The following is a 14,538-nucleotide window of genomic DNA, read 5'->3' on the forward strand; positions in this document are numbered from 1 at the left end:
ACCCTGAAATACGTTATACATGTATGTACATAATTATTGCAGGCTATAATTATCTAGATACCCTGGTGCATAATTTGTACAGACTACGATACCCAGGCACGTCATGTATACGTACCTGCTGCAATACAGTTCTCTCCTTTGTTGAAGAACACTGATTGGGCACCCTGCACACAAGAGAGGGGAGAGTGCGTATAGTATCAACTGGTAGACTCACAGAACTAAAAGTGGCTTGTACAATCATACCAGTGTACTATTGAGGGCGGCCACTAACCAGTCTGACAGCCTTGTCCATGTCACAGTCCCCGTAGATAATGAGAGGGGATTTCCCTCCGAGCTCTAGGGACACCTTCTTGACGTTGCTCATAGCCGCACTCTTCATGATGGTCTGGCCCACACCCGTTGACCCCGTGAACCCTATCTTGGAAACGTCCATGTGGTCAGTCAGGGCCTGTCCCACTATACGACCTGTAGTGGTAGTGAGGGGGGAGGTTATATAGCGATAGTATACTTCTAAAACATGTAGTACCTTTTCCAGGCAGGATGTTGATGACACCTGGAGGGATGCCTGCCCTTACCACAAGCTCGGCAAACTTGAGTGCCGTCAGTGGAGTTACCTGTGTGGAGTGTGTGGTGGGTGGGAAAAGTGATGGTGTGTGCGTGTGTGTGTGTGGGGGTGGGAGGTGTGTGTACAAGCATCAATAGCCTACAACGTACTTGTGAGCTAGCTAGGGAAAATCACTAATAGCCTAATGCTCTTTCTTCCAGATTATAAGCAAACATTGATCTAATATTAGAAAGGCCTTTCAAAATGCATCTTTTACATGTAGCTGTGAAGATATACAATCCTGTCACTCAAGTCATGAGCACCCCAACATTTCACAAAGCACTGACCTCAGCTGGTTTCAGGACCATGGTGTTTCCGGCAGCTAGACAGGCGGCCATTTTCCATGCCAGCATCATAAGAGGGTAATTCCAGGGGACCACCAGACCGCACACTCTGTGGGGGGTACAACTTATAGACACTCAAACTTCTACAGCTACCATTGTCTCCCTCCGTATAATGGCTCGGGACTCTTTCAATCGCCATAACGTGAGTCCCGTGGGTTTAATTTCAACGGTTTTGCGATATTCTGAACGCTTATAGAGAGATCTTCCAAATGGTGCCATCAATGTTTTGAGATGACCAATTTTGGCCAAATATTACGGATTGCCTACGGTCCAAGGCCGAAAACTGAGAAATTATGGCCTCAACCAATTGAAACACACACCACTTGAAAGGTCCCTTTCTCAGCTTTCGTAAAATCATCTAATTGTTGAAATGAAACCAAGGTTATGGCTGTTGAAAGATGCTCAACTATACTCCCCTCCTCCTCTACGTATAATCGGAGAGAGAGTGAAAGAGAAGGGTACTATACCCAACATTATCTAGACACGGTCTTTTGCTACATGTAGCTTTGCTAGAGCTAGGATGATTAATTATCACCTAGTCTTACCACAAATCTATCCTGTATGCAATTAGTACATAACGTGGTTTATAGATATGGTCCACAATTTCAAACCAGCATACCAAGTTACATGGAGTTGCCTGTCAATGCACATTCAGCCAGGAATACATCGCTAATAGGCACCACAATATAGGGGGGTGTGGCGATCTGAAGTGGGTGTGATCTCAACTTTTTCGCGCTAACGCGCGTGGTTCCTTTCAAACTTCCCCCTAAACTTAAAATCCTGGATGAAACCCTGCTTGGCTATACTTCTAATCAGAGTCAATACAAACACTGCACAACAACAGAAGCCATATGAGTACATTATTGGGGTAATTCCCTCACCCGAGTGGCTCCTTCCTGGTGAAGCAGAGGTTGGAGTTGGGTCGAGCATTGTTGATGGGAATGGTGGAGCCGTGGATCTTATCACACCACCCCCCAAAGTAACGGAATGTGTCGATGGAGAAACCAACGTGAGTCTTGAGTGCCAGCGTGTACACCGCCCCCGAGTCTATGCTCTCTAGAGTGGCCAGCTCCTCCTTGTGGGCGTCCATCAGGTCCGCTAGTCTGTGTGAGGTGTGTATGTGTGAGTGGTGTGCAGTGTGGGTGCGATGTGTGTAGAGCTGGCTACGAGAATGTTACTACATGTATAATCATAAACAAGACAGAGATACTGCACGTACAATGTTCTACAAACGAGGCAATCATTAGATGGTTGCCAAAACACTGCAACAAATTGTTACAAACATTGTTGATCTACAAACAAATTTACAATTAGTTACTGTATCATTAATGACCTCACCTGGTGATGAGCCTGCCCCTGTCCCGTGCATTCATTGTCCCCCAGGGTCCGTTCTCAAAGGCCTCCTGCAAAGAAACACAGCAGCTTAGCACTAGGGTACATACGTGTACAGTGATTATTTCTTCAATAGCCAGAATACAAGTTACAGTTTACCAAATTAATGGAGTAATAGTTTACTGGTGTACAGTGAAGCATGTTTATAGTGGTCACCCTGGGGCAGACCAACTGAGGCTGTAATAGAGGTGGCCTGCTAACACAGGTCCAAACACATGCTATGGAGACTTTGGGGTCCATTAACCTGGCTGTATTATAGAGGGTGACCTACGTACATGTAGCTGCTTAGAGTGACCACAATAAGTTTCACTGTATACCATTACTCACTTTAGCAGCGGCCACAGCTCTCTCCACCTCATCCACACCCGCGGCGGCAATGATTGCTATGGGTTCCTCCGTTGTCGGGTTGATTGTTGTGAAGGTATTGCCTTCAACTGTGTCAGAAAATTCGTTATTGATGAAGCACTGATAAGGGAACTTGATCTCCATGTTGTTAGATTTGACGATTGCCTGTGCGTGTGCGTGTGTGTGTGTAGATTTTGTTCTTTTCAAGACACGTGCCAAAAGTGATCTCTGTCTCTATGCATTTCTCAAAATTAGCCTCCCCCTAGAGAAACTTTTTTCTCTGAAAAGTAGCTATCGGAAGTTACATGTATCTTTGATGGTTGAGACAACTTGGCAGTTACATGTACAAAACCAAAGGACGCACATGTATTCAATAGCTCTTTGAAAGGACTATCAAACAGTGAGTTTAAATTAGCGATTGCTTTTTCGGCCCAAATCTTTTGTTCGTGAACAAAGCGTAGGGTATGGCCTTGAGACCATTAAAATACAGCCCTGCTCACACACCCTCACACCACTCACCTCACAGCATCGTACTAGAGCACTCACATCACACCACACACACCCCACCACCCACACTACTCACAGCATCGTACTCTAGCTCCACCTCCTCTCCCCATCACACCCACACCACCCACACCACTCACGGCATCGTACTCTAGCTCCACCTCCTCTCCCCCTCGGCTCTTGAGCACCACTGTATTGATGAAGCTCTCGAAGGTGGTGTTCATGTACACATCATCATTCTCCAGGGACACACCTGCCCTCTCACGCACCTCCTCCACTAGCCTGCAACAATGGGACACTTATAACATGATTATGCACACTGAACAGACAAATGGTCGGTGGTGATGGTGGGTATACTATTCACCATCAGAGGAGGTCCGACGAATCACTACAAGTTCAGTGCATTGTGGCGTAGACGTTATCACGTGACCGCAATGACATCAATACACTGAACTTGTAGTGATCGTGCACGCATGTCGGACCTTCTCTGTTTACCACTAGACAAAATAGGTCTACAAAAATAGGTATAGTTACGAGGCAAAGTTGTGTGTGATTATAAGGATTGAAAATAGCCACCACTTCTAAAATGCTGGGCACATCACTGTAACTAGGAGGTATGTATCTAGCCGCCCCCTCACCTGGTAACATCCATAGACCCCGCTCCACTTTTGAAGAAGTCAGTATGGTCTTCAATCACCATACCAGAGAGAATGCTGCTCCACACGACCTGTATGCTCTCCCTCATGGCCTCCTCTTCTGTAGAGAGCTCCAACTTCTCTAGTCTCATCTCAGTGCCCCACTTGGAGGCCGGGAACACTGGCCCATCGTCCATCTGCAGCTGTGTAACCAGCACCTACAGTAACGGGTGGAGGGGGGGTGATGAATACAATTGAAGTTTAGAAATACTCGAACAAATGTTGTTCTTATTGTTCTAATTACCTGTAGAGTAATATCAGAAAAAAGAAAGTGTTTACAAGTACATGTGTTTAAAATTAAATCCATTATTAAAAGGCGTGAGTAGATATCTGCCAAAATGGTGGGAGCTACATTTGTACATGCTTGTACCTACAAATTAAATGGTGTACTAATTAACCTGATGTGCATGTACATTACAGATTTGGTACATTGGACAGTATTTACAGGTACAGTACAGATAGCCTTAATTTGCAAATGCTGAATTTCTCTCAATCACAGAACAAGGTTCTAAGCACACTAGCTATTAGAACGATCATAATGAGAGCTACTGAATCCAAAATAGGACAATCTGAATTACCTAAACAGGAGATCGAATTGGACTCAAGTTTTGTTTATTGCAATTTATTACCTTCTTTCCGTCGCTGCCATAGAGATACATGCCTTTGTTGTTGACGACAGCTGGTCTAGTGAGTCCCTCCACCGTCACCTCACGTCCCACCACTGGGAGGCGATCATCAACAAACTGACAACCAAAGAAAGACACCACCTGTGTGTGTGTGTGTGTGGTGTGTGAGGGTGGTGGGTGTGTGGTGTAGAGTGTGTGAGGGTGGTGGGTGGTGTGTGAGGGGAGCAGTAGGCACACAGGCTAACTGGGTTGGATGGGCCCGCTGAAACATAGCATAGAATTGACTCAAACAGAATGCACACGAAGGAATTTCAATAGTCTCTCCCGGTAATCAGGGGAGCAGTGTGTGTGTGTGTGTGTGTGTGTGTGTGTGTATGTGTGTGTGTGTGTGCGTGTGTGTGCGTGTGTGTGTGTGGGGGGGGGGGCTACGTCAAGGGAATTGAATGGATTTGATTTGAGAATGCTATAGCTACAATTAATGCATCTGTGTGTTGCTCAAGCAAACGCTATACAGGTACATAAACGCTGAAACTATCTCTACACATAAGTCAATACACACACTTACGTACCTTCCCATCTATCTTGGACCATGCTCCCGGCAGCTTGTCACTACCTCTAATGAAGTTATGGAGGGCCAGAGCAGGTTGGGCCCATTTGATCTGCACACAAGGATATAGAGATAAATAGTTAGCTGGCATTTATTAGAGCACGTGTACACACATGTACCCACTATAACAAGAGGTTTCTATTGTCAAAACAAAGAAATACAAGACAGAGCATTTCGAAAACAGATCAATTATAGTTCCTATTATTAGCTCGAGTACACATGTAATATGTATCCTCTTATAAGGCAGCAGCTGTATTGTAATGCCATACTAATCAGAATAGGCCACAAGGAATGATTGTAATATGATCAATGGCAATGATGTGATAGTGGCGTATATAGACTCCAGGGAATAATAGTGTCAAAAGAGAATACATACGGTACAGTCAGCACAACAAGACACAGCTACGGAGTGTGTGTGCATGTATTAGAGGAAGTACTATATAGCTCAAGTCAGTAGAGAGTTGATATCGCTACTTATATACCTATAGCTATCTATTTGTTTTGCAAGTACATCGTGAGTACATCATTCCAATAGATCACTCTTGCTTAGCGACAGCGACATTCCAACCAATTATAGAGGAATTTTGAACAACAAATTGCCACTTAACAACCACAACTTCTATAACAATGCCTGCAGCTGAACAATAGTTTAGAAGAACAGAACGTTGTACAAACAAAATTACTGCTGCAGTATTGAACATTAGAAATATGGCTGATAGTCAATTGCCAGTAGTAGCTGAGGAGTTGAGTTGTAGTGTGTGTCTGAGTGGTTTCAGAGAGCCTAAAGTGTTGCCGTGTTGTCACAGCTTCTGTCTCCATTGTCTGGAGGGAGCTCACGAGAAGACTAAAGACCACCTCACCTGTCCTCAGTGCAGGGCACAGCATCGGGTAAGGAGATAAAGTACTAGCATAGGCTAACTTAATTATGAGCAATTGGACATAATTATAGCTAAACAATACAATTCAATACATTTCCAGAACTATGACAAAACACCTCACAAACAATAGTGTTCAATTACCCTTCCTCGCGTCCCCACCATATAGATTCCTGCTAGTGGCGTGTGTGGCTTCCTCACGGACTACACTCTCCTCAGCCCAAGGTTATGTGACAGGGACCACCCCCAGCAGCCCTGTGAGCAGTGTGAGGAGGGGGGCAGGGGAGTGGCCTACTGTGTCACATGCTCAGACTACCTCTGTACAGACTGTCTACAAGGACACAAGAAATACAAGCCGTTGAGACAACACGAGATAGTCGATCTACACGAGGAAGGAGGGGAGCCATTATCCAACAGAGGTGGATCGCGAGCTGTGTACACTTGTAGTATTCATGTGAATGAGCCCCTGAGGCTATACTGTCAGACTTGCCAGGCACTAGTTTGTCTGCATTGCTTCGTACTGCTACACAATGGCCACGATATTGGAAATATCGACACTAAGAGAAGAAAAGGACTAGAAAAAACTATTAAAGAACTAGTCCGAGACACAAGACTTAGATTGAAAGAATTTGAAGGCAATTTGCAGTACATAAAAGCCGTTGAAAAGGAAAAGACTAATGAAGCGGCACCAATTAAAGAAGAAATCAACAAAAAATTCGATTTCATTATTGCACAACTTGAAACAAGACGTCGGCAGCTGCTCAAAGATGCTGACGATGCACAGAGTAAAGATGTCAAAGAGTTGTGGGGACAGAGGGAATATCACGAGACAGCCATTACTCAAATGAGAGGTGCTCTGAGCTTTGCCAAGAGGTCGCTAGGGTGTGAGGAACATATACAGCTGTTTGCCGTTAGCCCGCAGGTTACAGCTCGGCTAAAACAGCTGAGTCAGCTGAAATGGGACTGCCAATCGACTGAAAGACTGGAAATGACAAGTTTACATTTCGGAAGCAGCAAAGTTGAAGATTTTCGCGCCCCAGTGATTGATTTCAAAGCCCTAGGGGCAGTACATCGAACCATTGCACCACCGGAACTGGATATAATGTCTAAAAACATCCCCAGCTCTGTACGAGTTGGTAGCTTGGTGGAGCTCCACATTAAAGCCACACTAAGATTGTATGGGAGAGAGCTACTAAAGAGAGCTCACGGTTACATACATGTGACAGCAGCAGCTACTGTACAGAGAAAGGAACAATCGGACAAGGCTAATGCTCAAGTATATCAAGACGGTGATGATCTATGGACTATACAGTTCACTCCACTACACAAGGGAACCTATTCTATTTGCATTGAGGCCCGTGCTGCATACGGGCTGCAGGCCGTTAGCAACAAGTATAGATGTGACATGCTTGCACTATGATTATAATGATTACTAACAAATTAATAATAACTCACAGCACAGGTTTTGTAAAATATAATAATGTTGCTATTCCTGCCATTGAGGATTCACTTGCATAAACTGTACGTGTACATAAAGGTCAATTCTTAAATAAATGTCAATTCAGGATATAGGTATTAAATCAAAACGTAGAGGAGTTGTAATTAGTGATTGGCGTCCAAACTGCATACATGTACTTCCTGTTAGGGTCAAAGAAATGTTGCAGGTTCCAATTGGAGGATAAAAACTAATCGTCCATTCATTTTGACTTTTAGTAACTGTTTTAGTAACTGTTCGCCTGTCAGCTTCCTTTTTGAAGGACTTTTGGTGCTTTGAATAGTATCCACATTCAGTATATTCTTCTCTAGAGCCTGAACACATCGCTGATACATTGAGCTTCACATCATTGTCCTCTTCAAGCTGGAAATTTTTAAGAGTATTGGGAAAAGTTGCTGTCACTTTAAATGTCAACTCTTCCCCTGGTTTAAAGGTGGTCGGCATATCAATAGGTTCAATGTCAATAGTTGGGATAGAACGAGTAGAAATCTTCCCGACACGGTTACTAACATTGAAATATGTTGCAGGCTTCCATTCCACAGCAATTATTTCGATTTTCTCAGTCTCATGAATGTCCCATTTTAGCTGACTCAGCTCTTTCAGTCTGGAGGTGACTTGTGCACAGAGGGCCAATAGTTCCGTGTCTTCCTTGCAGGCTAGAGCTCTTCTGGCAAAGCTCAGAGCACCCTCCATGCTCGTAATGGCTGTCTCGTGGTATTCTTTCTGTGCCCACAATTCTTTGAGGAGTTTCGTACAAGTATCGTCAATCTTCTTGAGTAGTTCTTTACGCCTTGCTTCAAGTTGTTGGATGAGACCATCAACTTTCTTATCGACTTGAGCTTTAAGTGTAGTTAAAAGTTCTGATTTCTCCTTTTCAACAAACGAGATGTATTTCATATTATTACACGTAGCTTCAAATTCTTTCAACTTGGATTCAGTGGTCTCAACTAATTCATTGATGGTCTCTTCTGCTTTAATTCTTGCTCCATCATTGCTCCTGATATCGTGACCATTGTGAGCGCTCACAAAACAGTGTACACACACCAACGTCATACACGAGTTGCAATACAGCTTGAGACCTTCCTCAGGGTGAATGGTACAGTAGTAGGACTTCTTCGGCAGAACAGTACTTTCGATTTCTTGGTCATCACTTTCGTAGCTCACAATTTCGTGCAAACGAAACAGTTTGAATTGCTTGTGAGCTGTTAAGCACTCGTTGCAGATGTGGGAGCAGGTGTTGCAATAAGCCACTGCATTGTTGTTATCCTCGCACTGCTGACAAGTGGCCGGGGTGTGTGTGTCCTCCTTGCTTGGTATTAATGTGTAGTCATCCAGAAATCCCTTCACTCCATTAGGGGGCACCTACATGTACAGATAATCATAAGTTTATTATTCGACATGAACAAGCTAGTACGTACATGTACATCGCAATGTAACCACATAGGTGAAATACTCACAAGGACCCGAAAAAAGCATGCACATGAAATGTGCAATAATTATATAAAGTACTGTCAATCAGGCTTGTACACAGTCGACGTATCCTTTACAAAGATTAAATACACATTCTAACCCAGGCTACAATATGTGCGGTCCCTTCCTTACCTGATGCTGTGTCCTGCACTGAGGACAGGTGAGGTGGTCTTTGGTCTTCTCGTGAATTCCCTCCAGACAATGGAGACAGAAGCTGTGACAACACGGCAACACTTTGGGCTCTCTGAAACCACTCAGACACACACTACAACTCAACTCCTCAGCTACTGGCAACTCTATACTGGCCATTTTTCAGTAGCACATGTTTTATGTGACATATGCATGACTAGTTTTTGCATGTGACGTGCATGCATGTACCACACTAATCAGCTCGGGCCCATATATGGAAATGTAGTATTAACCACATGCATTACAGACATACACACATTTGTCAATGTTGCTGATATCCCACAACCTTTTCCGTTTCACCCATAATATTATGTATACTGGGGGTTCTAAGAAGCTCACATATCTATTCTATGCAAGCATGGCTACTGCAACAAGTATAGATGTGATGTGAGATGTGCTTGCACAATACAGGTTTTGAAATTCTGGGATTCACTAATGACAACCAACAAATGGTATAACACATCGTAAGAAATAAAGATAAAAGTCAAGTACATAACACTACATAGCCTGGCATAAATAAACTTTAAGAGTAGCTGATACTGATTGATAACAATACTGCCCACTTGCTGTCAGGTTTAAAGTTATGCGTGTAGTTCCACTTGAAGGAAAAAAACTAACCGTCCATTCATTTTGACACTTCACAACATCCACGGCAACATTCTCTGTGAAATGTTGTGGTAGGTGTCGTCTTTGGGTAAAACTATACATATTTCTAGAGCCATCACACGATGCTGATCCACTGATTTTCAGATCATGATGCTCTCTAAGCTGGAAATTTTTAGGAGTATTGGCGAAAGCTACCATCAAATTATAAGCAACCCTTTCTCCTGATATGAAAGTATTCGACATTTCAATAGGTTCAATTTTAATAGTCGGAACAGAAGTATGAGCAACAATTTTTCCGACACTAACTTCGTCAGATGTTTCAGGCGTCCAATTCACTAAACATGCTTCGATTTTCTCAGTCTCTTGAATGTCCCATTTTAGCTGACTCAGCTCTTTCAGTCTGGAGGTGACTTGTGCACAGAGGGCCAGTAGTTCCGTGTCTTCCTTGCGGGCTAGAGCTCTTCTGGCAAAGCTCAGAGCACCCTCCATGCTCGTAATGGCTGTCTCGTGGTATTCTTTCTGTGCCCACAATTCTTTGAGGTCTTTCGTACAAGCATCGTCAATCTCCTTGTGTAGTTCTTTACGCCTTACTTCAAGTTGTTGGATGAGACAATCAACCTTCTTATCGACTTCAACTTTAAGTAGAGTTGAAATTTCTGCTTTCTCTTTTTCGACAGCAGAGATGTATTTCATATTATCGGTGAACTCTGTCAATTTCGAATCTGTTTCTTTCACTAGATCGTTGATACTTTGTTCCACTTCTTGTCTTATTTTGTCATCGATGCTTCCAATGTCATGGCCGTTGTGATTATTCACAAAACAGTACACACATACCAACGATAGACAGGTTTTGCAGTAAAACTTGAGATTCTCCTGTGGGTGGACAGTACAGTAGTAGGCCTTCCTCAGTTGAACAGTAATTTCGCTTTCACTTTCCTGGTTATCACTTTCGTAGCTCACAATTTCGTGCAAATGAAACACTTTGAATTCTTTGTGAGCTGTTAAGCACTTATCACAGATATGGGAGCAAGTGTTGCAATAAGCCACAGCATTGTTGTTATCCTCGCACTGCTGACAAGTGGCCGGGGTGTGTGTGTCCTCCTTGCTTGTTATTAATGTGTAGTCATTCAGAAACCCCTTCACTCCATTAGGGGGCACCTACATGGGAACAATTGAGGTATCTAACCAGATAATCATGTAACTAGGCATGTACAAGTACATTGCAATGCATAAACTTACGTGTACAGTGTGCAACATACAGGGAAAAAAGCATATATGCAATAATCAATCAGGCTTGTACAGTGTCATTCACATGCGATTAACGCATTCTAAACCCAGGTATGATATGTACAGTCTCCTCTCCTTACCTGATGCTGTACTCTGCACTGAGGACAGGTGAGGCTTTTCTTGTCTTCGGTTTTCTCGTGAGCTTCTTCCAGACAATGGAGACAGAAGCTGTGACAACACGGCAACACTTTGGGCTCTCTAAAACCACTCAGACACACACTACAACTCAACTCCTCAGCTACTGGTAACTCTATACCGGCAATTTTTCAGTAGCACGTGTTTTGTGGGGTGAATGACATGTGACATGATGGACCTGTGCATGTGATAGGTTCCCTAGACTACACACGTTGCCCACTAATCAAGTTAAGCCAATGACATCTCACACACCAAATACAAAATAGTTATGCTGCTGCCAAGGGCGTAGACAATCTGAGGTTGGGAAGGGTATACCGATAGTGTCATGAATCAGCCGCCCTTCCTAGGGGAGAGACCATCTGAGCACTTTAGTCTGAACTTTTTTGTCAGGTCGGAATTCCGACCTGAAAATAAAATGAAATAAAGAATGACAAGAACAATCTATAGCTTGTCTTAGCCAGTCTACAGTAAGTCGAGTTGACACTAGGCCTGTGCAACCCTTGTCTTGTTACGTTCTTGGAGCAAGCCAAACAAAAATTGATTACCGTATATGCTCGATCAGAGGCCGCTCTTGTATAAAGGCCGCACTCAAATAGTAGCCTCCCTTGCTAGCAAAATGAAACATTTAGTAGCCGCTCTCAAATAGTAGTCTAGTGAACTTTGACTCTAGTATTTCTGCACGTGGCAGCCAAAAAAATTATTACTAGCAGCTAGCTACATGTACGTAGCTACAAGTAGCAGCTTGTTAGTGCTTCACAAAGACTTTCTCATGGCAGAGTTCAAGTTTATGCAGGTGAAAACAACTTTTGATGACAAACTAAATTATCTGGAGCTAATAAACGCCGCTCTTGAACAGTGGCCTCTCTTGAATTGTAGCCTCCTCTTCCAGCAAAATGAAACATTTAGTAGCCGCGGCTCCTGATCAAGCATATACGGGTATTGTATTCTTCTGGTAGAGTACATACATGTACATGTAGCACATCACAGATAAGATACAGACTACATGACATTGTACAATTCCCACAGCAAGTACTGCACAACAAAGGCAGGGACACCATGCACCACTAGGTAACACCTATCATAGGTATCACATGATTAATTGCAGTAGATCTAGCTAGCTAGCTAGAGAACGAGCAATGGCAGAGAGTGCAGTGGTAGAAGAGCTTAAATGTTCCATTTGCTTGGATAATTTCAAGAACCCCAAAGTACTGCCGTGTTGTCACAGCTTCTGTCTCCATTGTCTGGAGGGAGCTCACGAGAAAACTAAAGACAACAAAAGCCTAACCTGTCCTCAGTGCAAGGCTCAACATCAGGTAGAAACTACACGAGTGTCAATACATAACTGTATGCAAGTCTAGACAAACGCTTGTCTACAATCTATTTAAGTGATTGCACTAAGCTAGCTGTATCCAAACTATTCAACTATAAACTAGTCCATGTACTGACAAAGATAATTATGGCTTTTATTATACAGGTTCCTACCAATGGCCTCCATGGTTTCACCGATGATTACACTCTTGCTAATCAGAAACAAGCTGCTACAATCACACCAGTTTGTGAGCAATGTGATGATAGCAACAAACCAGTGGCGTACTGCCACACCTGCTCAGACTACCTGTGTGAAGAGTGTTTAAAGGATCACAAAAGAGTAAAAGCTATTCAAGATCACAAGACAGTCAATATCACTCCTGATGGGAAGGCTCTTGATATCGAGCCCCAGGCAAAGAAGAGCTATTCGTGCAGTGTTCACCCCGAAGAACCACTAAAGCTTTACTGCAAGAGTTGTAAGAGCTTGGCCTGCCTCCTGTGCTTTGTGGGGCTACACAACGGCCATGACATTGGAAGCATCGATGGTAAAGCAAGACAAGAAGTGAAACAAAGTATCAACGATCTAGTGAAAGAGACAGATTTGAAATTGAAGGAATTTGAAGATAGCTTAAAATACGTTTCTGCAGTTGAAAAAGAAAAAACAGAAGCTCCGATTATACTCAAAGCTCAAGTTGATAAGAAAGTTGATTTTCTCATCCAACAACTTGAAGCAAGGCGTAAAGAACTACACAAGGAGATTGACGATGCTTGTACGAAAGACCTCAAAGAATTGTGGGCACAGAAAGAATACCACGAGACAGCCATTACGAGCATGGAGGGTGCTCTGAGCTTTGCCAGAAGAGCTCTAGCCTGCAAGGAAGACACGGAACTACTGGCCCTCTGTGCACAAGTTACCTCCAGACTGAAAGAGCTGAGTCAGCTAAAGTTGGCTAGTCAGTCCACAATGAAAATTGAAATGACAATTATCGAATTCAAACAGCCTCAGAGGAAGGAAACAGATACGACAGTTGGGGAGATAATTTCTACGCCAGATATACAAATTACCACCACAGAGCTACAGAATCGAGTTCGATATTTTTATAACAGAAGTATTACGTTTCAAGTAACGGCAGTAATGAACTGTAAATGTAAATGGAAACCTCCTAAACTAACTGCTTCAGCAACTTATACACAGGAAAACGAATATGATCAGAAGACATATAATTGTACGACCGATGAAAATGCTACAGCAAACAGTTGGACAGTCAAGTTCACTCCTAAACTATCGACTACTTACACAATTACATTTCAAATCAATGGAGACTATGGAGGTATAGAGCTACACAAAGCCTCTGAATACCGTATCGAAGTATGTAATGAAGTCATTGACATCAGAAAATTCCATAAGTTTGGGCAAGTCGAGTAACTAGAACTGCACCAACAATGTCTGGTCATAAAAGTATCAGATTACACGTACTTTTGCTTTCTAATTATGTACATGAATAGCTACATAATTTAGTACACACGCACACACTCCACTATTGATCGTTACTAATTTTAGCGAATTTGTAATTAACGCTAAATTAAGTACGCGTTAAAGTAAAAAGATCATTCATTCTTGTCTTCACACAACAAGTTATTAGTGGCAGATTTTGATGTTAAAGCTTTGTTGTCAAATAAAAACGAGCAAAAGCTAAGAAGCTTGTGACTGAGTCTGCTTACCTGGATGCTATAGCACTGCGTTTACAGCATGGGTTGCCTCTTTCGATGTTAAAGCCTCGTTGTAGAATAAAAGCGAGCAAAAGCTATTCAGTGAAGAAACTTGAACTTGCACATTGGCCTCTACTAGCATACAGGTGTCCTTTATTCGAGGCCGGTACGTATTTATAGCTGAAGTGACCCTGTACCAGAAACAATGGAAAAGGGTCGCTAAAGTAGAAAGCTAGAATGATGATATAGACTATAGGCTTCTTTGCTGTGATCAGTGCATCCATACCAAATCTCCATTTTCAAAAGTTTCAGCATGTCTCTGGAGTCTATAGAATTTCTTTGCTCA

The 14,538-nt window shown here is 42.9% G+C and overlaps 4 protein-coding genes across 5 annotated transcripts in view; 2 read left to right on the forward strand and 2 right to left on the reverse strand.

Annotated features, from left to right (window-relative positions):
• The window catches only part of LOC135346931 (mitochondrial 10-formyltetrahydrofolate dehydrogenase-like), a 40,896-nt gene that overhangs the window by 2,757 nt on the left and 23,601 nt on the right, over positions 1-14,538 (reverse strand). For both annotated transcript variants that reach the window (XM_064544711.1, XM_064544712.1), the window contains exons 7-17: positions 5,080-5,169; positions 4,514-4,651; positions 3,828-4,042; positions 3,330-3,471; positions 2,668-2,850; positions 2,287-2,351; positions 1,830-2,051; positions 892-997; positions 527-614; positions 272-465; positions 116-164 (exon numbers count right to left, since the gene is read on the reverse strand). In XM_064544711.1, the coding sequence (XP_064400781.1) occupies positions 116-164; positions 272-465; positions 527-614; positions 892-997; positions 1,830-2,051; positions 2,287-2,351; positions 2,668-2,850; positions 3,330-3,471; positions 3,828-4,042; positions 4,514-4,651; positions 5,080-5,169 (1,492 nt within the window). The remainder of the gene's footprint in view (positions 1-115; positions 165-271; positions 466-526; positions 615-891; positions 998-1,829; positions 2,052-2,286; positions 2,352-2,667; positions 2,851-3,329; positions 3,472-3,827; positions 4,043-4,513; positions 4,652-5,079; positions 5,170-14,538) is intronic.
• LOC135346943 (E3 ubiquitin-protein ligase TRIM56-like) lies at positions 5,495-7,497 on the forward strand. The gene is made up of 2 exons (XM_064544724.1): positions 5,495-6,005; positions 6,162-7,497. Exons 1-2 carry the CDS (start codon positions 5,826-5,828, stop codon positions 7,410-7,412), a joined length of 1,431 nt encoding a protein of 476 aa, XP_064400794.1. The 5' UTR covers positions 5,495-5,825; the 3' UTR covers positions 7,413-7,497.
• On the reverse strand, positions 7,419-11,787 carry LOC135346936 (E3 ubiquitin-protein ligase TRIM45-like). The gene is made up of 3 exons (XM_064544717.1): positions 11,120-11,787; positions 9,090-10,910; positions 7,419-8,849 (listed from the first exon to the last, which is right to left on the reverse strand). Exons 2-3 carry the CDS (start codon positions 9,264-9,266, stop codon positions 7,554-7,556), a joined length of 1,473 nt encoding a protein of 490 aa, XP_064400787.1. The 5' UTR covers positions 9,267-10,910; positions 11,120-11,787; the 3' UTR covers positions 7,419-7,553.
• Positions 12,172-13,917, forward strand: LOC135346941 (E3 ubiquitin-protein ligase TRIM45-like). Its single transcript, XM_064544722.1, has 2 exons — positions 12,172-12,487; positions 12,649-13,917. The coding sequence occupies exons 1-2, from the start codon at positions 12,311-12,313 to the stop codon at positions 13,906-13,908; spliced, it is 1,437 nt and encodes a 478-aa protein (XP_064400792.1). The 5' UTR covers positions 12,172-12,310; the 3' UTR covers positions 13,909-13,917.

The sequence above is a fragment of the Halichondria panicea genome, chromosome 13 (genome assembly GCF_963675165.1).
Source record: "Halichondria panicea chromosome 13, odHalPani1.1, whole genome shotgun sequence".
Classification (NCBI taxonomy): Eukaryota; Metazoa; Porifera; class Demospongiae; order Suberitida; family Halichondriidae; genus Halichondria; species Halichondria panicea.